This window comes from Hibiscus syriacus, unplaced genomic scaffold (assembly GCF_006381635.1).
Source record: "Hibiscus syriacus cultivar Baekdansim isolate YM2019G1 unplaced genomic scaffold, ASM638163v2 tig00110546_pilon, whole genome shotgun sequence".
NCBI lineage: Eukaryota > Viridiplantae > Streptophyta > Magnoliopsida > Malvales > Malvaceae > Hibiscus > Hibiscus syriacus.
In genome coordinates this window covers 243869-267931 of record NW_024062773.1, presented here as the reverse complement: position 1 = coordinate 267931, position 24063 = coordinate 243869, and the positions used below count along the sequence as shown (strand labels likewise).

Sequence of the window (24063 nt, the reverse complement as noted above, 5' to 3'; positions counted from 1 at the left end):
TTGAGGGGGTCTCCAGAAGCATCGTTTGCCCAACTGCCGGCTTATTGTCACAATTTAAAGCTGAAAAATCCTGGGTCGGTAAATCATATCAAAACAGATAGAGATGGATGCTTTGAGTTGCTGTTTATCGCCATTGGTGCTGCGGTTAGTAAATCAATATAATTTTGTTGACTCATTTTTGTTAGTTACATGTATTTCACATTTAAATGATTATATTTCTTGTGTATATGATTTTGTAGATTCGTTCGTTTATTAATTGTATGCGCCCAATTATTATAGTTGACGGAGCACATTTAAAAGGTCGATACCTTGGAGTAAACTTATTAGCAGTAGCCATGGATGCTAACAATGGGATACTGCCAATAGCTTACGGGGTTGGCAAATCTGAAACCTCTGATTCATGGACATGGTTTATGGGGCATCTTAGGGATTGCATAGGTCCTATTAGCAACCTGACAATCATATCCGATACGGCAAACTCAATCGACAACGCTGTTAGAAGGTGTTTCCCAGATGCTTTTCATGGACTTTGTGGTGTTCATTTGTATAGAAATCTAAAATCAAGGTCTGTTGGTATAAAAAATCACAAATGGACATACTGGAATGCTGTAAAAGCTTATCGGGAAGTGGATTTTAATAATCATATAAACTGTTTAAGACGTGTTTTGCCTCAGTGCGCTCAAACACTAGAAGATGTCGGGTTTGAAAGATGGTCAAGAGTACATAAACTTGGAGCAAGATATGGTTTCATGACGTCTAATAGTGCAGAATCAATCAACGCTCTAAGTCGTCATTCCCGGAAATTACCCATTACTATGTTAATGGAGTTTTTTCGAGCCTCTATTCAACAGTGGTACTACAAGAAAAGAAACCATGCATCTATTATTTCTTTAAATTCGTAACTTATCATATATTTTACTAAGTATTATTTATTTAAATTTACAAGAACATTGGAACATCGTGTTACACCATGGACAAAAAAAAAAGATAACGAAACGTGTTGTGAAGTCAACGTCATGGAGAGTTGAACCATGTTCAAACACTTTGTTTGAAGTACTGGATAATAACTTAAATGGCCTTGTCGATCTAAATGCAAAGACGTGTAGTTGTATGAAATGGCAAACATCTGGTTATCCGTGTGGCAATGTTATAAAAGTTTCTCTTCATCTAAACCAAGATGATTCAAGCGCATACGCTATAGATTGCTACACTATAGAAGTATATCGATAGACTTATGGCGAGATTGTCTACCCTATTCCACATCCTTCTGAGTGGGACATACCAGATGACTTACAAACAGTTTTTCCACCAGCCATGGACAGAAGGCTACCTGGCCGACCAAAAAGTCACGATCGTATACCGTCTAAGGGTGAGAGAAGAAGAGATCGCATGTAGTCGGTGCAAGGAAAGTGGTCATACAAGGTTGACATGTGGATCACCAGTGCCATCACAATCATTTTCCTCTCTACCAAAATATGAATCCTCATCAAAATCCAAAGCTCATATGGTGTCAAGCAAAAGGCAATCAAAATCACAATCATCTTTAAAATCCCAATCACAACCGGCTTCACCTTTTGGGACTGTTAACTTAGGTGATTTTTAAATGCAAACGTTGTATTATGTGGATTTTATGTGTGAACTTTTAACATTTTCAGTTAGGCATGTATTAGTAACTTGAGTTTGAAAATTGCTATGATCTGTTCAGTTGTTATCACTTATTAGGCATTCATTTGACTATCGCAACACGGAAATGACGTTCGCAATCATCTTAATGTCTATCGCAACGCGGAAATTACTATCGCAACGAGAGAATCGCAATGCGAAATGAAAATCGCAACGAGGGAATCGCAAAGCGAAATGAAAATCGCAACGCGAATTTAGTTTCACGTTGCGATTTTAGTTTCGCGTTGCGATTTTCATTTCGCATTGCGATTCTCTCGTTGCGATTTTCATTTCGCATTGCGATAGTCATTTTTGCCTTCAACATAATGCAGATTGAAATCAACAAAATCAACCATTACATTTCAATCAATTAAACATGCACAAATAAAAATTATGTTCACATCAATTAAACAAATCAACTTTTACAAATCATCTTTTACAAATCAATTAAACAATCAAAAAATAAGCAATAATTCTTATTTTCTCATCTACTATTGAATCAACTTTTGTAGCCATACATCATTTTCACGCAGCTCACTTCTGAGATTAACCTGCAGAAACTAAACATTTGCTCAAACAACACTTTCTACACATCTAAAACCTACAAACAGCAAATTATTGAATTCTAGGTACTTAACCAAACATTTTCAAACCAAAAGCCTATAAACTTACCAATTGTTTATGGACATTTTTATAACGCGGATGCAGGTAGGCAGCAGCTCACTTCTGAGATTAACCTGCAGAAACTAAACATTTGCTCAAACAACACTTTCTACACATCTAAAACCTACAAACAACAAATTATTGAATTCTAGGTACTTAACCAAACATTTTCAAACCAAAAGCCTATAAACTTACCAATTGTTTATGGACATTTTTATAACGCGGATGCAAGTAGGCAGCGTCTCGTATATATCGATCTAGCCATATAATGCCGAAACCACAAGCCTACTGCATCTCTATCTCTATTGGTGAGAGGTAGATACTTTATACTTCCTGTGATCAAACGCTCCAACGTCAAGCATACGAGAGGACCACAATCCCCTCTGACTCCTTCCGTTTGTTGTGGTGCGGTCTCGTCTCTGCTAACTGTAATATTGAGCTTCTTTGGCTTCTTGTTTCCAGAACGAGTCCAATAATTTATCGCATCCAAGAATTTAGCCAAATGAGAGCTCCATCCCTTAATAATATCTCTTAATCAGCCAATGATATGTAATTTATCATGCTGTCATATACTATTGCCTTAAGGGATGGGAGCTGAAGCTCGACGAGAAGCCAATGTTTACGTTCCAAAACAGGGATAAACACCTGCAATCATAAGTAATAATTCATTCATTTGCGCACTTATTTATGAATACCTTTAAACTCAATCTAAAATAAAATACTAACCTTATCGACCTCCCACCATGCAAGATAAAGTTTAGCTTGTCCATTGCCCAATGCAAATGATTCATCTCGTTGATTCTTCAAGTGAACGGCGTTAAAAGACGTCGGCATAATTGTATATCGTGTATTTCTTTTATTTTTCTTAAGTTTCCTAATTATTAGAAGACGTGACACCCACACATCGATATGCTATTTTACAAAAAAAGACATATATTAGTGACTTACATAAATTTAAAAAAATAATCAAATTGAAATATAAGAAAAATATAAGACTTACCCCTCCATCGAAATAGCCATTGTCTTCGACCCCTAATAATACGCCCCACCAAGACCGATCAAGCAACAAATAGATATCATCGTTGAGCTTGCATATGTCAGTGAAACACCCCTGGCTCCGCTAATGTATATAAAAATCAATTGCGGTCTTAGCCCAAAGGGTGTTATCCAGAATTATGTCCGGTAGTTGTCTCATCTCCACTTCAGATACCAGAATGGTACTAGCTGGTAACTCATACGAGAGCCAACTCTCATCCATCATGTCCGGCACGTCAGAGGGTTTCTCAAGAATCTTACATATGACGCCATGTGAATCAGGCTCTTGAATGGGTGGGAGGGACCTCTTCAACGATGACATTGGCCTCTTGAACGGTGGGAGGGGACTCTTGAGGAATGATAGGGGCCTCTTCAACGATAGGAGTGGACTCTTGAGGGATGACAGGCGAGTCAGGCTTCTTCTTGCGGTGTCTTCACACTATTGGGGTGTACGGAGACTTAATAGCACGTGCACGCCGTCTGAAGTGTGAACTCCGTCGTGCAAGAAAAACCCGACGTAAAGCATCCACCTTATCGGGCCGCTAAATAATTAAATACAAAAATCAGTAAATAAACAGACATGATATTTATCATCAAGTTAAATATGGAAAATCTTAAACTTACCTCCTTGCGTAGAGTATGAACCTCATTCTACAACGATACTACCATCTCACGTAGAGCGGCAACCTCACCACGTAAAGTAGACACCTCCACACGCCATGCACCATCGTTATCGCGTAGAGTACCGATCTCCTCTTGCAAGGCATTGACTTCATCACGTAACTCCCTTGACTCATCCCGTGGAGGTAGAGGTGGAGAACAGGGAGATAGAAGTCGTGGCATCTTTGCCGGTCGCCTATCATGAGGTGATGGTGGAGAAGAGGCTCGATGATGTGACGGGATAGGTGATGGCTCTCGTTGTAGAGGTGTATAGTCGGGTCGATCAGGTGATGGCTCTGGGTGAGGTGATGGCTCTCGAAGTGGAGGAAGTGGAGGCTTCTCATCATTCGTGCCATCAAAAAAATGCTGACTAGCTTGCCACCAATCAGTGGCAAGCTCAGCCTCCGTGGGTGTCAGTCTCTGTAATGGAGTGTTGGCCTCCTAAAAATATAAAAACTCAAACAAAGTTAAACGTCTACTAGTAATAACTTGTTTATATATGATAGTATTTGTGTTAACTTACATTATTTATTGTCGCATATGGTATTAAGTCTTCCCAATCCAACAGACGTTTCCTCTTCCAGGAAATAGGCCTAGGAATATCATTTGAAGTTTTTAATGCATATGTCTGTATGCTGGGGAAAGCCTCGAATATCCAAATCTACAAACAATATAATAAAAAACATTAGTAATTGTTAAATAATTAATTATAATTTTAAAAACATTATATAGAAATTCTTACCTTAAAGGCCCAAACAAAGCCTGACAAACTGTATTTCGACCCATTGTCACGCAAACTTTTGCGGTCATCAAAGGCAGACGACAACTTAGTCCAGGTAGCTTTCCATATATACGAACCCCACGAAAACAGATTCCATGCATTTAGGTCCTCTACCAATAATATTAGCTCCTGAGGAATAGGTTGTCTGGCCTCTCTGCCTAAAAAGCCGACATACAAAAGTACTAGAAGGCATACTCGGACAACATCGACGTCATTCATCCGAGTAAAACCATCTTTCTTATTAAACAATTTCTTCAGGTCTTTGACGTGTAAGTTCAGCTTCTCTATTGACTCACCGGGAAAAACCCGGGATAACCATGATGGGCGGGTGATATGACGAGTGTACCGGCCTACATCATCGTGTCTGAATCGTAGACCAGTGATTAAGCAGAACTCCTTCCGCCCAAAACAAGTATACGCCGGTGGAAAATGAAACCATATCTCTTCCTTACCACGTTGTATACTGTCATGTAGATCGCTAGTCATGGTCTGAAGCCACAAATGGGTCAAATTAGCATCTCCACCCGGATGCTGTACTCTCAGCCATGGTCCGAAGCAGGTTTCCTCAAACAATTTTCTTTGTGCAGGTGAAAGCTTTGAAGCAATTGTAGTGGCTAGGCTAACTTTATTCCTTAATGTCAATGAAGCCGAAAAAAATTTCTACAAAAACAATAAACATACCAAGTTAGATATACCAAAAACTACACTGTGAAGATATACCAAAAATAATAAACATAAAGAGTAGTAGTTTATTCTTGAAACTAAAATTTGCAACACTGTTTTGTCTTTTGGTTGAAATGAAAATCGCAATGAGAGAATGACTATCGCAATGCGGAAATGAAAAATCGCAACGCGAAATTAAAATCGCAACGCGAAATGAAAATCGCAATGCGATTTTGGTTTCGCGTTGCGATTTTAATTTCGCGTTGCGATTTTCATTTCTCTCGTTGCGATAGTCATTTTCGTGTTGCAATTTTCATTTTCATGTTGCGATTTTAAGTTTAGAAACTATTATTCTTCTGCAAATTGAAACTTTAATGGATTACATTACTTCAACCAAAAGACAAAACAAAGACAAATACTAACTTCACAGGGTTAAAGACTAAACAGTTTAGCAGTATTGGCAGCAATCGAATGAATTTAATAAGAAATCTAAGTGAAATGGTTAATCTATTATTGAAATTACCAGTAAACTTATCATCAATTTCAATATGAAAAACCTAAAATAATGCAAAATTTTCAAAATAAAAATAATTAAAAAAACTAACACTCGGAGGTTGATTTTCCATTTCTGAATGATTGTGAGGGATTTCTGACCGTGAATGGTTGTGAGGGATTTCGTCGGAGATGGGGACGGAAATCTTCGGAGATGGGGACGGATTTCGCCGTAGAGAGTGAGAGATGGAGATGTGACTGAGTTGTGATTTTAGGTTTTAGGTTATGAGTTGCGATTACGGGATACACTGTGGACGGTTCAGTTTTCCGATAATTAATATTCGTGTTTGGAATTTGAAAATAAAATACGCGTAGAGATTCTAATGGCGCTTTAAAAATCGCGTTGCGATTCTGGAAAATTACAATGCGAATTTGTACTATCGCATTGCGATTCTTCATAATTGCGTTGCGATTCTGGGAATTGATTTGCGATTCTGGAGATCGCGTTGCGATTTTTATTTCGCATTGCGATTTTGTTGGTCATTTTGGCAAATCCAAAAAAAATTGGTTAAAAATCGTATATTACAAGGCATTTTTGGTCACTGAGGTTATTTTCTCTTATTTTATTTGTTTTATATTTACCTTTTCAAATTTATTTTAATAAAAAGAATAGTAGATAGAGGTATCCAAGTGTTTCCAACAACTCTAAGACAAAATGAGGCTCAGAATTGAAAAGCAACCTTTCCTTAAGACCTTGAAAAAGGAGATTTCAAACATAAGGTTAGCGTAGGAATTTGCTTGCTTCATAACCTAACCCACCATTCTTCTCTTTTTCTTTTTCTTTTTTATACCTTTTTTATAATTATTATATAAAAATTATAAAATATCTAAAAAAAATTATAAAAATTTAAATTTAGCTAAACTCATGCACACATGAAAGGCAAAACAACTCGAACTCAATCACTTAAAGAGAATGATATTTTCTTTTATCAGTGATATCTCTTATTGTATTCATAAAAATATATTCGAATTAACATCAACATGTAAAAAATACACTAATATTATAAAGTAGCATATTAAATATGATAAAAAGATACCTTAGTATTAACACAGTAGAAATAGATGAATTACTAAAAAAATTAATTATAATCCACTACAACAAATGTGTTCTGTAGCGGCGTTTTAAGGGAAAACGCCACAAAATTTAAGTATGTCGCGGCGTTTACAATACAAACGTAACAAAATTATATTTTAGCGGCGTTTTTTAAACAAACGGTGTAATAGAGTGGTAATTTAGCGGCTTTTATAGCTCAAACGCCGCAATAGAGTTGTTTATAGTGGCGTTTTTTCAACAAACGCCGCAATAACTACAGTAAAATGGGTTAATAGCGGTATTTGTAGCGGCGTTTTTAGAACAAACGCCGCTAAAGACTCGTACTATAGCGACATTTTTATAAAAACGACGCTAAAAATGTACTTTAGTGGCATTTTTTATACAAACGCCGCTATAGACTCGTGATTTAGTGGCGTTTTTTATACAAACGCGGCTATAGACTAGTACTTTAGTGGCGTTTTTATACAAACGCTGCTAAAAACTCATACTTTAGTGGCGTTTTAAGCCCAAACGCCTCCAAATACTCGTACTTTAGTGGCGCTTTTATATAAACGCCGCTATATACTATACTTAAATGGTGTTTTAAGCACAAACGCCGCTAAATAATCATTCTTTAGTGGGTTTTTTATACAAATGCTGCTATATATATACCACATTTAACTAAATTTAGCAAACCCTAGCCCTAAACTTAACTCTCAGAGGCCTCAAATTTTTGAGTACCCGACCAACAGACAAGTCACATTCTCTAAGAGATGAAACATTCTTCAAGAAAGCTAATTAGCTCACCGTTCTCTGCGATTCGAGGGTTTCCATCATCATGATTTCCAGTACTGGAAAAATCCACGAGTTCATCAGTCCTTCCACTTCGTATCACTTTCAAAAACCCTAGATTTCTACTTTTCTTTTTCTGTTTTGAAAAACTTGAATTGAAACCTTATATTTCTTCTAATTTTTTGAAAAACTTGAATTGAAACCCTAGATTCTCATCCACTTTACCTATATTGGAATTTTTTATAATTGCAATTTCAATATTGGTTAATTGGTGGAATTTTTGTCCTTCATATTGACAGCAATGAGGATAATTTGTGGGAAGCTAACTGTGGAGAAAAGAATGAAGAAATTGCAACCAGGGGAATGAAATTCTTGAACTGGTGAGTGGTCCCTTTGTATCTACTTTAACTATATGGGAGTATGGTCCTCCAAACATATGGATTTCTTTTAGAAAAAAATGAGCATACATATCAAAGCCATATTTTGACCCAGTTTGCATTTCCCCCTCAAAAATCCAAACAACCATTTGTTTCGCTATATACCCATATTTTGATTTGTTGTTTTGGTCTGACTTCAAAACAAATATTCAATTATGGGGAGTTTAGGAGCACTTGTGAAACACCCGGATGATTTCTATCCATTGTTGAAGCTGAAATTGGCTTCGAGGCATGCCGAGAAAAAGATCCTGTCGGAGCCTCACTTGGCCTTTTGTTTCTCCATGCTTCACAAAGTCTCTCCTAGTTTCGCCTTCATTATTCAACAGCTCGACACCGAGCTTAGAAAAGCCGTAAGAAAACTCTATGGATTTCATATGGTGTAGTCTGATTTCGTAAATTTACTGTCGATTTCGATTGTATTTATTGTGGATTTTATTAATCCTTAAGATTAGACTAATCTTTGTTCAATTTGGTGATTTGATTTTTCCCCATACTTGTGGTTTTGCAGGTCTGCATATTCTATTTGGTTCTTCAAGCGCTTGATATTGTTGGTTTGTTCTTTGTCTTTTAAACCCTTTATTTCCATTTCTTTTCAATATTATTTTCCCATCGTGCATAATCTTTCACCGATTCTAAATTACTAGGAACAATTTCTGCATATTTGGCCTATATAATCTATGAATGATAGTAATATTCTGCGTTTCCTTTTCGAGTTGTTCGATAAGAAGCTGAGGTTTTTTTTTCGTGCAGAGGATGACACTAGTGTAGCAACTGATGTCAAAGTTCCTATCCTCAAAGACTTCTATCGTCATATATACGATTGCAACTGGCACTTTTCATGTGAGCATCTAGAAGTTTTTTCTCCTTCAAAGGAGGATTCTCGATTCTCTGTGGAGTAGAGCAATATGGCACCAGGATTGGGATAATTTTATTACCGAAAACTTTACCGGTTAATGAATCCCGATGTGTTTGCTTATATAGCTTTATCTATTTTTTCAGGTGGTACAAAGAACTACAAAGTTCTTATAGACGAGTTTCATCATGTATCTAATGCTTTTCTCGAACTCAAAAAAGGGTCGGTTATTTAATTTTTTTCTCGATCTTCCTTGTTCATGAAGACTTAAATGTGGTGCTGATTTGTATGTGTTTATTTAGTTTATGTCTTTATCTCCTAACTAGGCTATCTTAGATAAGTGGTTCAAGTTGTTTTTGATTGTGGATTTTGATCCCAAAGGAGAAAAAAGTCGATAATTCTCAATTGATTATGCAGTTATCAGGAGGCTATCGAGGACATTACGAAAAAAATGGGTGCAGGGATGGCAAAATTCATTTGTAAGGAGGTTTATCATTCTTGCATTATTGAAATCTGGTTGATCTCTTCTAGATTGTCTTTTACCATATATAAGAACTCGATCTCTCAACCTTAGCCCCTGAATCTGTTCAATATGCATTCAAGAATACAACTCTTAAATGTCTTCATATCATTTTGTATACTTGACCAAAAATATGTATATATATTATCTTATATACGATCCCGGGAACTTGTGTTTTGCTACAGGTCGAAACGGTTGATGACTACGATGAATATTGTCACTATGTAGCATGACTTGTGGGATTAGGTCTTTCCAAACTTTTCCATGCCTGCGGCACGGAAGATTTGGCTCCAGATTTACTCTCTAATTCAATGGATTTATTTCTTCATGTATTGCTCTGATATATGAATGAAGCAACATTTCTTATGAGTGCATTTTGACATTTTTTTGAAGACATGATTCTTAAACTATGTGTTCTGGATCTAACAAAATGGAAGAAAACGAATATTATCCGAGATTATCTTGAGGATATTAACGAGATACCAAAGTCGCGAATGTTTTGGCCTCGCAATATTATATGTTCTGTTTAAATCATTAAAATACTCATGTTTTAGTTGTTTTTTACACTTCACTGCACATGAAATAATAGGTGATGGCAACACCATGAGTCCAAAACAATCAACTTTTTTATTGTTCTTGGAATTCATACTCATGTTCTTTAATCTTTCTATTACTAGATTTTAAACCTAGGATTTACCTTATTTCAAGCGATTTAAGCTGATACAGAAAGAGTTTTTTTACACAGTATTACATTTCTACACCATCTGTGGCTCTATCTTGAATATTTATTATTTTTTGCTTTGCATTTTTTACTGTCTTTTGGTGCCATTACCTTTGACCAACTCACATTAGGTTTTACAATTACTCCCATTGTATTAGTATTAGACATTCTATTTTACTTTCCCAATCTTGTTCTGAATCAGGAAAAGGCATTATCTTATACAACCATCAAGGCAGCATATTGGCAGTTAGAGTTAATGGTTTCTGTACTGATTGATTTATTTCCATGTTGCAGATCAGTAGTAGAATGTTGCAGCTGCAGGCTCAATTTGAATCTTTGTTTGATCTTTGTACTGTTGAAAATGTGAGTTGCAAATTTCTTATTTGAACTTGGTACGAGTACCGCTAAGGAATCTATAATTTTAGTTGTTAAAGAAATGTGTTGTTAACTTTTTTAACGTAAGATATAATGGATTTTCATTGGCATTGATGATTTATTTGGATATGAAACTAGAGATCGGGTTTGCATTGCCATGGATGGGGCCTTTTCAAGTGGCATGCCAATTGGAGTAAGACCTCATGAAGCAACATATCTGTGCAAGAAATGACAGGACAATACTAGCTCTGCATCATTGTTTTCCCATATAAACTGGATATATCTCTTTGAATTTAAGTGTCTCATTGTGACGAAGAGTAGTGAAGAATGTGTAAGATTATAAGCAAAATATCTTAGATGTTATTATTGTTTATTATAGTTAATAATGTTGAACTACATTATATTTTACGTTAATGTAAACTTTGATTTATTATTATGGATTTCAATTTTCTTGTTATGGATTTTAAGTTTGTTGTTTATGGATGTCAAGTTTATTGGAAAATGCTACAGGTTAAATTTGGGTAATAAAAGAGTAGAAAACAACATTTGACAAATTAGTTTTAATTTGCAAAATCAATTTCTCTTAGCTATAGAGAGGTAATTAGCGGCGTTTGTATCTTAAAACGCCGCTATAGATATGACATTTTGTGGCATTTGTTCTAAAAGCGCCACTATATACCAGATCTTTTGCGGCGTTTGTGGGAAAAACATCGCTAAATCTCAAGACCTATTGCGGCGTTTGTGTCAAACACGCTGCTAAATCTCAACACCTATTACGGCGTTTGGTGGACAAACGCCGCTAAATATCAATACCTATTGCGGCGTTTGTTGGCTATATATCGTTACCTATTGCGGCGTATTTTGTTACCAAACGCCGCGAACTTTAGCGGCACTATTTTCAGTGGCACTTTTTGCGACGTTTGTCATAGCACCGCATAAAACGCCGCTATAGGTAAAACAACGCCGCAAATGTACAGTTTTGTTGTAGTGATCACTCCCCACTTTGCTGTGGGTGTCTATATTTAGGGGCCAAAGATCGGGGAGGGTTCAACTTCAACCCCCAAATCTTTCTTCTTTCCCTCCGTTTGGAAAAGAAAAGGAAACCCTCAAATTTTAGGTCACCCCTCCTTTTTGCCCTGACTTTTCAGCCGCTTTTTCTTCATTGTTTTATGCCAATTCAAAGGATTTTATTTGGAAAAAAATAACGAAATTCCTACAACTTCTTTCCCTTTCCCTCTCCTATATATTTGATTAAGACATCAAACCAAGTTTCTTGGCTTGAGATTTCCCCATAAATATGTCCCTCTCCCTTTCTCTCCATTCACTTATTCACCAATGCAATACTTGTAATCTTTGGGGTTAGAGAGAGAGAAGATAGAAGATGATTGCGATGCTCATCAACTTCATCATCATCATCCCGAAGCATTCCTCTTTTCATGCATTTTTCATTCAAAACACAATGCCATGACATGTCACCATACATTTATATATGTTGTATCACCATCAACAATATGACCTATCCATGTATGTATGTGCATGGCTCCCTGTATGTCATTTGTAGAGCCCATTAAACTTCGATAGCCTCCGTGAATGGCGTATGAGGAGCCATGCATGTATTCCATGTGTTTAATATCTACATACATATACATATATATATATATTCCATATATTATATACATGTTTCCATGAATACTCTTCTATTGCAGCCTTTTCTTTTCTTCTTTGCTTGCTTTCCAGGCTCGAGGATTACCATTTTCAGGTATTTTTCTCTCCTTTTCCCTTTTCTCAGAAAAATAAAAACAAAATGTAACTCATCTTCTCCTTCTTTAACCATTTATATCTGTTTTTAGGGTTTTTTTATTCCTCACATTTTCTCGGAGTTTTTGCAGAGAGAATAAAAATATTAAAGACATATTCTTATGGGAAGATTTTGATTTTCGATTTCCTTTTTTTCATTAATTACCAAGTTTCCATGTACTTTTTATGAGCTTTATATTATTTCAAGCTGCACTTTGTATGGAAATCTGTAGCTTAAAATTACAGTTTGATTACGAAAATAAAAAAGAAGAAAATCTGAACTATTCCTGACTACATGGAAGTTATATGAAACATTACATAACTTGTCTTATCACTATTGTAAATTTTTATTTAGTATTTCACTCTTGTCTGAAGGATCTGTCATTTGACCTCTGGTAATAACATCATTATTTTAGTTAGGTCACCCCTCCTTTTTGCCCTGACTTTTCAGCCACTTTTTCTTCATTGTTTTATGCCAATTCAAAGGATTTTATTTGAAAAAAATAACGAAATTCCTACAACTTCTTTCCCTTTCCCTCTCCTTGATATTTGATTAAGACATCGAACCATGTTTCTTGGCTTGAGATTTCCCCATAAATATGCCCCTCTTCCTTTCTCTCCGTTCACTTATTCACCAACGTAATACTTGTAATCTTTGGGGTTAGAGAGAGAGAAGATAGAAGATGATTGCGATGCTCATCATCTTCATCATCATCATCCCGAAGCATTCCTCTTTTCATGCATTTTTCATTCAAAACACAATGCCATGACATGCCACCATACATTTATATATGTTGTATCACCATCAACAGCATGACCTATCCATGTATGTATGTGCCTGGCTCCCTGTATGCCATTTGTAGAGCCCATTGAACTTCGATAGCCTCCGTAAATGGCGTATGAGGAGCCATGCATGTATTCCATGTGTTTCATATCTACATAAATATACACATATATATATTCCATGTATTATATACATGTTTCCATGAATACTCTTCTATTGCAGCCTTTTCTTTTCTTCTTTGCTTGCTTTCCAGGCTCGAGGATTACCATTTTCAGGTATTTTTCTCTCCTTTTCCCTTTTCTCAGAAAAATAAAAACAAAAGGTAACTCATCTTCTCCTTCTTTAACCATTTACATCTGTTTTTAGGGTTTTTTTTCTTCCTCGCATTTTCTCGGAGTTTTTGCATAGAGAATAAAAATATTAAAGACATATTCTTATGGGAAGATTTTGATTTTCGATTTTTTTTTTCATCAATTACCAAGTTTCCATGTACTTTTTATGAGCTTTATAATATTTCAAGCTGCACTTTGTATGGAAATCTGTAGCTTAAAATTACAGTTTGATTACGAAAATAAAAAAGAAGAAAATCTGAACTATTCCTGACTACATGGAAGTTATATGAAACATTACATAACTTGTCTTATCACTTTTGTAAATTTTTATTTAGTATTTCACTCTTGTCTGAAGGATCTTTCATTTGACCTCTGGTAATAACATCATTATTTTAATTAGAAATATTAAATAAATTTATCAGTTCGATATTTTCAATTGTTTGATAAGTCAAAATTATTTAACGATTTAGTTAGTTGATCTATAAAATATAACAATTATATTGGTTAAAGGTTATATGTTCTCGAATTTGACTTAATTATTTGTTATTTAGGCATCTAGAAGGGTTCTTGAATGATGTCATTCTGATTTCAGGATTACAAGGAAATGTCAATAGCTTATAGGCCTTCTCATCCTGATGCCACTTATGACATGAAATATGGCATCAGATCAGTTCAGGTAATGCTTTTCAGAATCATCCTAGTACTTTGGATTCTGCCATGTTTTTAAGAGGTGCAGACTTGTTTTTAAGGGTGGTGGTAGATCTTCTGCCAGAGAAACAATTGGAAGAGTGGCCTTTGGAGCTATTGCTAAGAAAATTCTCAAGCAGTTCTCAGGGAACTGAGGTATGTTTCAAGCTCGTGGGATCGATCTCTATCGTTTCATCTTGTTATATGTGATTATAACTTGCTTCATCTATTCACTGAAACTATGATAATGCTTGTACTCAATGCAGTACTCGTGCGGATTATTTGATTAATTTGTTTGCAAATACAATACAAATTGATTAATGTCTAAAAATAAAAAAGAAAACTGTGACACTGATCTCTTTATTCCATTTTGCAATCATTTGTCTTGTGTCAAATAGGGGTGCTTATCGAGCGAGTCAGTTGCGAGTTGGGCAATGTTTGACTCGTGCTCGTTAAAAAATTTTGCTGATCGACTCGTCTCGACTCATTGTTGTTAAAATTGTACTCTACTCGTGCTCATTAAAAAATATTGTTGCTTAACTAGACTCGTTACTCATTAAGCTCACCAAAAATTTACATTATTTTTTTAATTAAAAATAAAATTTACTAATACTATACGAGTATATTAGGGTTGGGTTTATTTTTTTGTATTAAAATAATATTATTAATTAATAATATTTTATTATTTATTAAAAAATAATAGATTATTTAACTTATTATTTTTTATTATTTATTAATAAATTAATTATTATTATTATTTAGATTTATTTTTTGGATGAGTTGTTCGTAAACTTATCGAGTCGAGTTAGACTTTATTTGGATCAGCTCGTTAAGGTTTCGAGTTGAACCAACTTGAGTCGAACGTTTATCGAATTTTGACCGAGTCAAGTTCGAGCTTCTTACCAGCTGCTCAAATGAATGTTTAGATTCACTATAGCAGAGCTTTAAATACATATTCAGGATTCAGTTCATACGAGTGCAGACTCTAACTTCCATAATTGAACCATATTTGTCTATTTATCTTGTTACGCTTCCTTCTTAATTTTCATTTGTTCTTCAGGTTATTGCTTATGTTTCACAAGTTCATCAGGTTGTGCTTCCAGATGGTTTGGTTGACCATGACACTGTATCTCTTGACCAGGTTAACGGGAGTTTATTTTTTCCCCATGTCCTCCAATTTGGGTTTACCAGTTCTGAAAAAGCATTCTTTCTGATATATACATCATGCATTTCATCTACTTTCGCCCTTTTACTTCATCTAGATTATTGACTTCCCTTTCATTACTGACCAATTTATTGTAGCCGTTATCCAACTGTTTTCAACAAAATGTTTCCAGATAGAAAGTAATATTGTAATGTGCCCAGATCCTGAATATGCTGAGAAAATGATTGCTGCTATTGATGTCGTTCGGACAAGAGGAGATCCTATTGGTGGTGGTGTCACGTGCATAGTGAGGAATGCCCCACGTGTATGAACCTTGTCTGTTTTTCTCTATCAGATTTGTTTTTCATGTTGTATTATTTTATTTACTTATTTATTTTGAAATTTTTGGTTCTTTTGATCAATAAACGACAAAAATGCTTTAAGTTACAGCAGCTGAAGTCGAATAATAGTCTTGTATGGAACTGATCATCTATATTTCTTATGTCAGGGGCTTCGTTCACCAGTTTTTGATAAGCTTGAAGCCGACCTTGGTAAGGCAGTAATGTCCTTACCTGCAATCAAAGGATTTGAATTTGGCAGTGGATTTGCAGGTTAAAAGAATTTTAGTTTGGTTTTGCCTTTCATATATTTCTCTTGAACTGAGTTGGCCTGTGGATGAAATATACTTGAATGCTATAACTTGCGAGGATAGGTTCTTGGTTACTTGCGTTCCAGTTCTAATTGCTGTTGAGCTTGCAGGTACTTTTCTAACTGGAAGAGAACATAACGATGAATTCTATACTGATGAACATGGAAGAATAAGGACTAGAACAAACCGTTCCGGTGGGATACAGGTAGTAATTAATCAAATTAGGCCTTGGTTCCCCCTAAAGTATTTTGGTTAAAATACTTCTTAGGTCCCTAGCTTTTTGGCCTCATCAATATTCAATCCTAGCTGTCACTGTACCTACATCTGAATCCGTGAAACATTGGGGCGAAATCCATGTGTTCAACTTGAGAATTATGACACTCTATTGTTGACTTTACAGGGTGGAATATCCAATGGGGAAATCATGAACATGAGAGTAGCTTTCAAGCCAACAGCTACTATCAGCGTAAGTTTAATCTCTTTTTGCCTTCTCATTTATTTCCTATGCTTTGTGGATGTCATGATTCGATTTCTATACCACCACATTTTTCAATATTTTTACTACAAGTTTGCCAGCACATTGCTATAAATAATTCATTTCGCTAAGTCTTGGCGTATTCGGTTAAAATTGGTGTCGAATTGTGATATTTTCTGCAGAAGAAGCAGCTGATTGTGACTCGAGAGAAAAAGGAGATGGAGCTGTTAGCTAGCGGCCGTCATGATCCCTGTGTTGACCCTCGAGGTATTCTTTGGACGATAGTTTTCATGTGCTTCATTCGGATATTTTTCATATATTCATATCCTTCACCTCAAAATAATATATCTCGTTACGGGTTCGGGTTGTCTTTCGTTTGATTTGGACGATGCAGAGCTGCCGATGGTGGAAGCCATTGTAGCCTTGGTTCTCGTGGATCAGCTGATGGCGCAACATGGACAGTGCAACTTGTTCCCTATCAACCCTGACTTACAGGAACCCTTAGGCTCAAATTTCCCAAAGTTCGAGCCGGCAAATATACATAGAAAATAATTTAGAATACGGATGTTCTGTGTTGTATACTCCATATTGGCATTTCCTTTTTCCTTGTTTGGAATGTGGTTTTCTTTGTAATTTCATGATAATTTAGCATATACATAAAAAAATAAAATTAAATCTGTTATCGATTAATATCCAACACTTGCACCTAAATTCAAATGATATAAATTTAAACATCTTATTCATGTGATATAAACTTAAATCTTATGAAGCAAAAATACATAGAATTTTTTTTTAAAATAGAACATATTAATTTCTAATATATATCATAATTCGATTTTATTCAGGTAATACAGACTCGGAGCATCTTACAAAGAGCAGCGCCGGTGCGGTTCATGGAGGTTATTCGCAAGGGGCAGATTTAAAGAGTCTGCGTATATGGAGCCTATCGGCGGCATCGGACTCACCCGAGCTTCAAGAGGCTTCGTCACTATAAGAATTACGATCGACACAATAACAACCAGTTTTACAATAAGCAACGAAGAGTTTATCGTCATCGGATTCTGTAGAACGTGTTTGTGATGGTCATGGTAAGGTTAACGGCGGCGGACGTTTCGAATATCTTTCCGAACATTTAGTCGTCGAAATACTAAGACGGCTCCCTGCCGACCAGCTGTGGTTGTCTTGTCAATAGTCTGCGAGAGATGGTATGCCCTAAGCTCCTCTCCCTTTTTTGTTCATGCACATATCCGGCAATCTCCTTCCACTTTCTTTGTTTGCTACCGGCTGTGGCCTTCTCTGGATTTCGTTTTTCCTCGTGATGATGGATTAGTTTTTGTCAAAAGGTCTTTGAAAAAGTTTGTAGTTGAACGTTGGAGTCCTGATGTTGTTCTTCCCATTTATTCTAGTAATGGGTTGATTCTTTTCTCAACTTGTGGGTATCTTCGATTGAGTTTCTACCCTCATAAGTTATATGTGGGAAATCCCAGTTTGTTGTCAACTAGAGATATTGACAGTTTAAATCAAATTCGGGTTTGAAATCACGGTCCGAAAACATGATAGCGCCCACGAAATAGTATTTTCGCCGCCGTTTGATTTACCCGCTACACACACAATAGCGTCCAATAGCGCCCGTGATGCCCACAATCACGGTAAACCCGAAATGATCGAAAATACTACCGCGATTTGAAACCAGATCAAATCTATATCTGCAATCCAATCAGAGAAGAACTAATCACTATTCATAATCCTCGTAAGTTTAACGTAGAAGGATATTGAGGGTTCTTCTATCATTCCTCAATGCAAGAGTACAAGCTACTCCATTTTCACGAGACAGGTAACAGCAATACAGGCAATATTTTTGAATATGATATACTCACTCTAGGTTCAACCGAGTGGAGAAGGCTAGGTAACCTTCCTTATCGCGTTCGATTGGGATCGTCGCCGGTCGTACTCGATAACGCTCTTTATTGGATGATTCGTAGTTCATTCTCCACATGCGAGAAATCCATCATGATGTTCTCCATGGAGGGTGAGAAGTTCAGTACCTTGCCTCATCCAATTTGTTCATGCAAAACAATTAAATCTCATTATCGCATGAATCTATTAGAGATGGATGGTCGGCTAACGTGCTGGTGTTTGTTGGGACAACATGTCCGAGTATGGGCCGTTGAAGGCTGCCGCCGTGTCGGCGATTATATCGCTGTGATGCATTGGGTACAGATCTACCAGCTTGATTTTAATCGAAGTTTTACGAGTAACTTGTTGTTCTCATGCGTTCCGGATAATTGCCAAGTGCAACTTATAAGCATTCAAGACAGGAAAGTATTACTAACTTGGACATGGGAAGGAATTTTTTACGGTATACGATTTACAGCAAAAGTATGGTCTCGTTGAAGAATTTTTACCCTGGCCTATCTAGTATCCATGTGAATTAGATGCATTTTGATGATTATTTGTTTTATTATATCATCAAGCTTTCGTTAGATTAAATTTTAGATATCATATGCCAAATTTTGATTGAAGATGTTGCTCTTATTTTATTAATATTATATTTTCATGATTAATGTCTAATTATCAAAATATTTTTAAGACTGATCCAAAGTGGAGTGGGTTGGAGTCATATGAAGGGGCTTGATTAATTAAATTTTCAATTATAACGAAACACATTAAAAATAAAGGTAAAGAAGATGATTTAGAGTAACAGACGATGGATCGAGATAAGAATATGTTGGTGAGGACAACAATGTTTCTCTCGTTAAGAACCAGAACACACAGGTGCAAGAGGAAGATGTAGTGATTTAATCACGAAGGTTTATTATTAAAAGTTCATATTTTTGAAATAGTCTGCATATATCTAGAAACTCAATTTGAAAAGACTACGCGTGAAGAAGGACGGGCATTCCCACAACGGCCAAAATTAATACCTAAACGATTATATATAATCTATAGAATGAAATTTGCAAATTCGAATATATATTTAACTTATGATCTTTTTTAAAAAAATTTATATAGATATTCTTTCGTACCAAAAACTTGAAAATACACTTTTTATCAGTTAAGACACGTTTCCATAGATTTTGTCTTATATTTTTTTTATAAAATACATATATTTAATATAGTTAAAAATTCACTTAAATACAACTAGGGTTGATGGGTATTTAATATTATATATATATATATATATTTATTATTATTTACTCCTTATTTTCGATTAGATATTATTATTCATCATTATTTTGAGTTAATTTGAAAAGCTTGGAACAAAGATAAAAGAAAGAAGAAAACTAACATTAAGTAAAGGTAAAAATATCATTTACTTTATGTAGATCTTGCAAGTAATTTGATCTCAATGGGAAAGGTCTGCGGGACATGTCTCAATAATAATAAAATGCATAATCAAATTAAATATAGTATTAAAAGTTTCTTAATTCGTATAGATGAGTTTAACAAATGTGTATATTAAAAATTTATTTATTGAATATTGAATATGATATGATTATTGTTACATGATGTACTTTGATACTATATTTTTAGGGATAAATGTGATGTTAAATAAATTGGAGATATTTTTTATTTGTTGGTCGATATTTGGTGATGTTTTATTTATTTATTTTTAATTTTTGAAAAAGATTTACTGTGAACTGATACGATTATTTTTCATTTTATTCACAAAATGTGATCAATGAGAGAAATGTATAGAGCGATTGAGTAGTTGTTAACCCTAATCATATATTGAAAGAAGATAAATTATATCATTAATCACTTAACTATTTAATTATTATCAATAAAGTCACTAGCAGTTAACATTTGATGGAAATATTTACATGACGGTTAACACAATTGGCATAATCATACATTTAATTCTCGTTACTTACATATTCTACCAATTTAATTTTAATTTCATTCAAAAATTAATCATACAATTAGGAGATGATATATGTCGACATAACATTATTACACATTTTACTAGTGAAACCTATCACGAGCTGATTGGAGAGTTTTTTCTAAATTAGTTAGTGCAGTGAGGAGATTGAACATGGGACCAAAGGTTTAATAGGGCACGCTCAAACCACTAGGGTCATCCCAGAGTTAGGGGTGTTCAAAATTCGGTTTTAACCGAATTAACCGACCGAATCGAATTAGTTCAGTTAATTCGGTCGGCCACCGAATTAATTCGATCGGGGAACGGTTAAAGATTTTTTTGAAATTCGGTTAACGGTTAATTCGGTTCGAAATCGGTTAATTAACCGAATTAACCTTTAAATATAATTATATTAAGAGGCTCAATACATTTAAAATCTATTTAAAACCCAAATCAATATTAATTAATTAAAATAATATCAAAACTAAATGTAAAATGTTTGAATCAAATTAATTAGATATTATTTATAATTAGATATTATTTAAATTAATTGTAAATTATTTTTTTAATTAAAAAAATATTAAATTCTAAAATTCTAAAAAATTTTGGTTAATTCGAAAATTAACCGAATTAACCGAAATTTATTCAGTTCGGTTAATATTTTTGAAAAAAAGTTCGATTCGGTTAACGGTTAAAGAAAAAAAAAAGTTCGGTTAATTCGAAAATGATAGTTCGGTCGGTTCGGCCACCGAATTAACCGAATGAACACCCCTAACCAGAGTTATTATTACTCTTACATGATTTTGTATATATTTATTACCATTCTAAAAACAATTTTCGCTTTATTTTTCAAAATTAAAAAATCTTTTAAATAAAAATATCATAATTTTAGCGCTACTAAATTATTATTTTTAGTGATTATAGTATATTTTTATTAAGATATTTTTTACATTCTCAATATATAAATTTAGTAGTTTTTAAATTTGTTTTTATTTTTTTAATAATTTTGATTTGAAGTATTTGAAAACTATTTTTTGTAATCAGCAATAATTAATTTACTAATAAATTAACTTGAATCAAATATTTAAAAATTATTATCTAATTATATAATAATTTGAATATAATGTTTTAATATTTAATAATATTTTATAGTTAATTATATGAAATAAATTTATGCATTTAATTTAATATCATTAATGATGCTTTTATATTTTTACTATAATTAATCTCATCATTGATGATGGGTAAATTTCATTATTCATTGTTTTATAATTCACATAAAACGATGAATGTTTGGTAAGCCTGAAAAATAAAATTAATAATAATATATATATATAAAATTTCATGTAAGATTCATCAATTGTGGGGTTTATCCCAGTGGTTAAACCCCAATATGCGCCCCTTCTAGTCCCGGTTTTGAACCATCATAACACCTTCTCTTTTTGCTTTGTTTTCACGTTGATCACCACCTCTTGATTTAAAAAACTATCTAATAAGCTATTGATACGTGTCACCTCTTGATTAGAGGATTAATCTTTTGAATTAAATTTATAATTTGGATTAAATTGGTAGGATATGTAAGTAATAAAGACTAAATGAATAATTATGTCAATTTTGTTAATTGTCTAGTCAACATTTTCGTCAAATATTAACGGTTAGTGATTTGATTGACAATAATTAAATAGTTAGATGGTTTGATCCATATGGTCTCAGAGAATGTTTACCCACTTGCCGTTATGAAGTAGCTCACGGTACGAATTTACGGTCGAAGATGTTTGTCATCATTGGAAAATCTCAATAAAGGTTTGACAATTCATTTAAATTTTCTCTATTTATTTTAATTTCTTCTGTTAGATATTCTCTATTTTTTGTAGGTCTATAGACTATTTTTGCAAATATTTAGGTTATGTAATAATTGTTTTTACAAATTTTATTGTTTTATCAAGTTATTGGAGTTTTTCTGGATTAACCTCGCTGAAATATGTGAATAGTTAATTATTTTGTCATTTTCCAGTATTGGATGCAAAGTAAATTTGGAGGGGATTGGGGGTTGGGTTGACAAGTAACCGGTTGATATTGGAGTTAAGGGTATTGAATCTAAATTGTATATTAAATTTGGGTCGCATATTGTATTTGAGTTTTAAGAAGATATATTTTTTGTTTTATTTTGATTCGAACTTGATGAATGAAATTTTAAACCCAAACAAAAATAATGTTTATAATATACATTTTAAGTTATCTTTTAGGCATAAATAAATCCGCATAAAAAAATTTAGAGCAAGTGGACACATGTATAAAAATTGAATACTTGATAAACTAATTTTAAATTCTGAAAAGCATATAGCTCCGCCACTGCTCGGTGGCGGTATACCGAATCAACTGGTTGCTGGTTTTGAACATTGATTTCTTTGAATTTGTCTCACAGCTCTTTCAATGGTAGCTTTGATGTTAGTAACTCCAAGAATCTCGTCAAGTTATAAGTCGATAACAACGATTTCTCGAGTGAAATCCCTGAGAGATTTGGTGAGATTTCTGGATTAAGAGTCTTTCACATGCAGGGAAACTAGTTTCATGGTAGCATTCCTCGAGCTCTTGCCTCTTTAAGGGGATTTGAAAGCATAGATCTCTCCGGTAATAATTTGACGAGCACGATACCGCTTGAACTTCAAAATCTTCCATTTTTAGCGAGTTTAAACCTTTCTTTCAACCAATTAGATGGTGAAGTTCCAGAAGAAGGGGTCTTCAAGAATATCAGTCAATTCTCTGTCATTGGAAATAAGGATCTTTGTGGGGGGATTCCTGAAATTAAGCTTTCGAAATGCTTAGATCAGACGGAGATGAAGAAGCGAAATGGTTTATCAACGAATTCCACTGTCTTTATTGTCATTAACCTTTCAGTTGTATCGGTTTCGGTTCCATTCATTGCTACTGTTTACTGGAAGAAACGGTCGGTAAAAGAAATGATCCCTTCGGCTTTGTGGCGAGTTAGCTTCGTGCGAGTTTCGTACAAGGAACTCGTTGAAGCAACTAATGGTTTGGCAAGCCCTGAACTTAATTGGTGAGGGCAGTTTTGGTTCTGTTTATAAAGGGTTTCTTGGCAATCAAAGTATCGAACCTTCGGAACCTTGGGGCAATCAAAAGTTTCATGGATGAATGTGAGGCTTTAAGGAATGTTCGACATCGAAATCTAGTCAAGCTGATAACTTGTTGCTCAAACATAATCTTCCAAGGCAATGATTTCAAGGCTTTAATTTTGGAATTCATGGTGAATGGAAGTTTAGAGAGTTGGCTTCATCATGACCATGAGGAAGCTCACTCGTCACGTCATCTCAATTTTGCTCAAATGTTAGGCATTGCTATAGATGTGGCCAATGCACTAGATTACCTTCACCTTTGTCGAACACTGATCGTTCACCGAGATCTAAAACCGGCCAATATTCTTCTCGATGATGACATGGTTGCACAAGTCGGCGACTTCAGCACGGCAAAGCTCCTTTTCGATGTTGAAAGTAATCCGGATAACGAGCAAACAACTTCCTCGACCATCAAAGGAACATTTGGGTACCTCGCCCCAGGTAACATTCAT

General features: G+C 34.6%; 2 protein-coding genes, 1 long non-coding RNA gene and 1 pseudogene across 3 annotated transcripts in view; 3 read left to right on the top strand and 1 right to left on the bottom strand.

Annotated features, from left to right (window-relative positions):
- The first annotated feature begins 8433 nt into the window (after positions 1 to 8433).
- LOC120130345 lies at positions 8434 to 10954 on the top strand (annotated as a pseudogene).
- Positions 10955 to 14282: 3328 nt separating this feature from the next.
- LOC120130344 (chorismate synthase, chloroplastic-like) lies at positions 14283 to 16958 on the top strand. Its single transcript, XM_039147602.1, has 9 exons — positions 14283 to 14336; positions 14410 to 14503; positions 15408 to 15488; positions 15685 to 15816; positions 16000 to 16102; positions 16251 to 16345; positions 16541 to 16606; positions 16798 to 16841; positions 16901 to 16958. The coding sequence occupies exons 1-9, from the start codon at positions 14317 to 14319 to the stop codon at positions 16956 to 16958; spliced, it is 693 nt and encodes a 230-aa protein (XP_039003533.1). The 5' UTR covers positions 14283 to 14316.
- A 32-nt stretch (positions 16959 to 16990) lies between these two features.
- LOC120130333 overlaps positions 16991 to 24063 on the bottom strand; it is a 15594-nt gene continuing 8521 nt past the window's right edge. The window contains exon 4 of the long non-coding RNA XR_005516825.1: positions 16991 to 17115. This is a non-coding gene — a long non-coding RNA (uncharacterized LOC120130333). The remainder of the gene's footprint in view (positions 17116 to 24063) is intronic.
- The window catches only part of LOC120130332 (probable LRR receptor-like serine/threonine-protein kinase At3g47570), a 758-nt gene continuing 277 nt past the window's right edge, over positions 23583 to 24063 (top strand). Inside the window, exons 1-3 of the mRNA XM_039147589.1 lie at positions 23583 to 23715; positions 23754 to 23776; positions 23810 to 24052. Of these exons, the coding sequence (XP_039003520.1) occupies positions 23711 to 23715; positions 23754 to 23776; positions 23810 to 24052 (271 nt within the window). The 5' untranslated portion in view covers positions 23583 to 23710. The remainder of the gene's footprint in view (positions 23716 to 23753; positions 23777 to 23809; positions 24053 to 24063) is intronic.

Bases quoted from the DNA above. Each gene is read 5' to 3' on its own strand.
- LOC120130344 (XM_039147602.1), top strand. From the start codon at position 14,317: ATGGCATCAGATCAGTTCAG. The intron at 16,103-16,250 runs GTTAAAAGAATT...TTGAGCTTGCAG, and splicing joins ATTTGGCAGTGGATTTGCAG to GTACTTTTCTAACTGGAAGA. The intron at 16,346-16,540 runs GTAGTAATTAAT...TTGACTTTACAG, and splicing joins ACCGTTCCGGTGGGATACAG to GGTGGAATATCCAATGGGGA.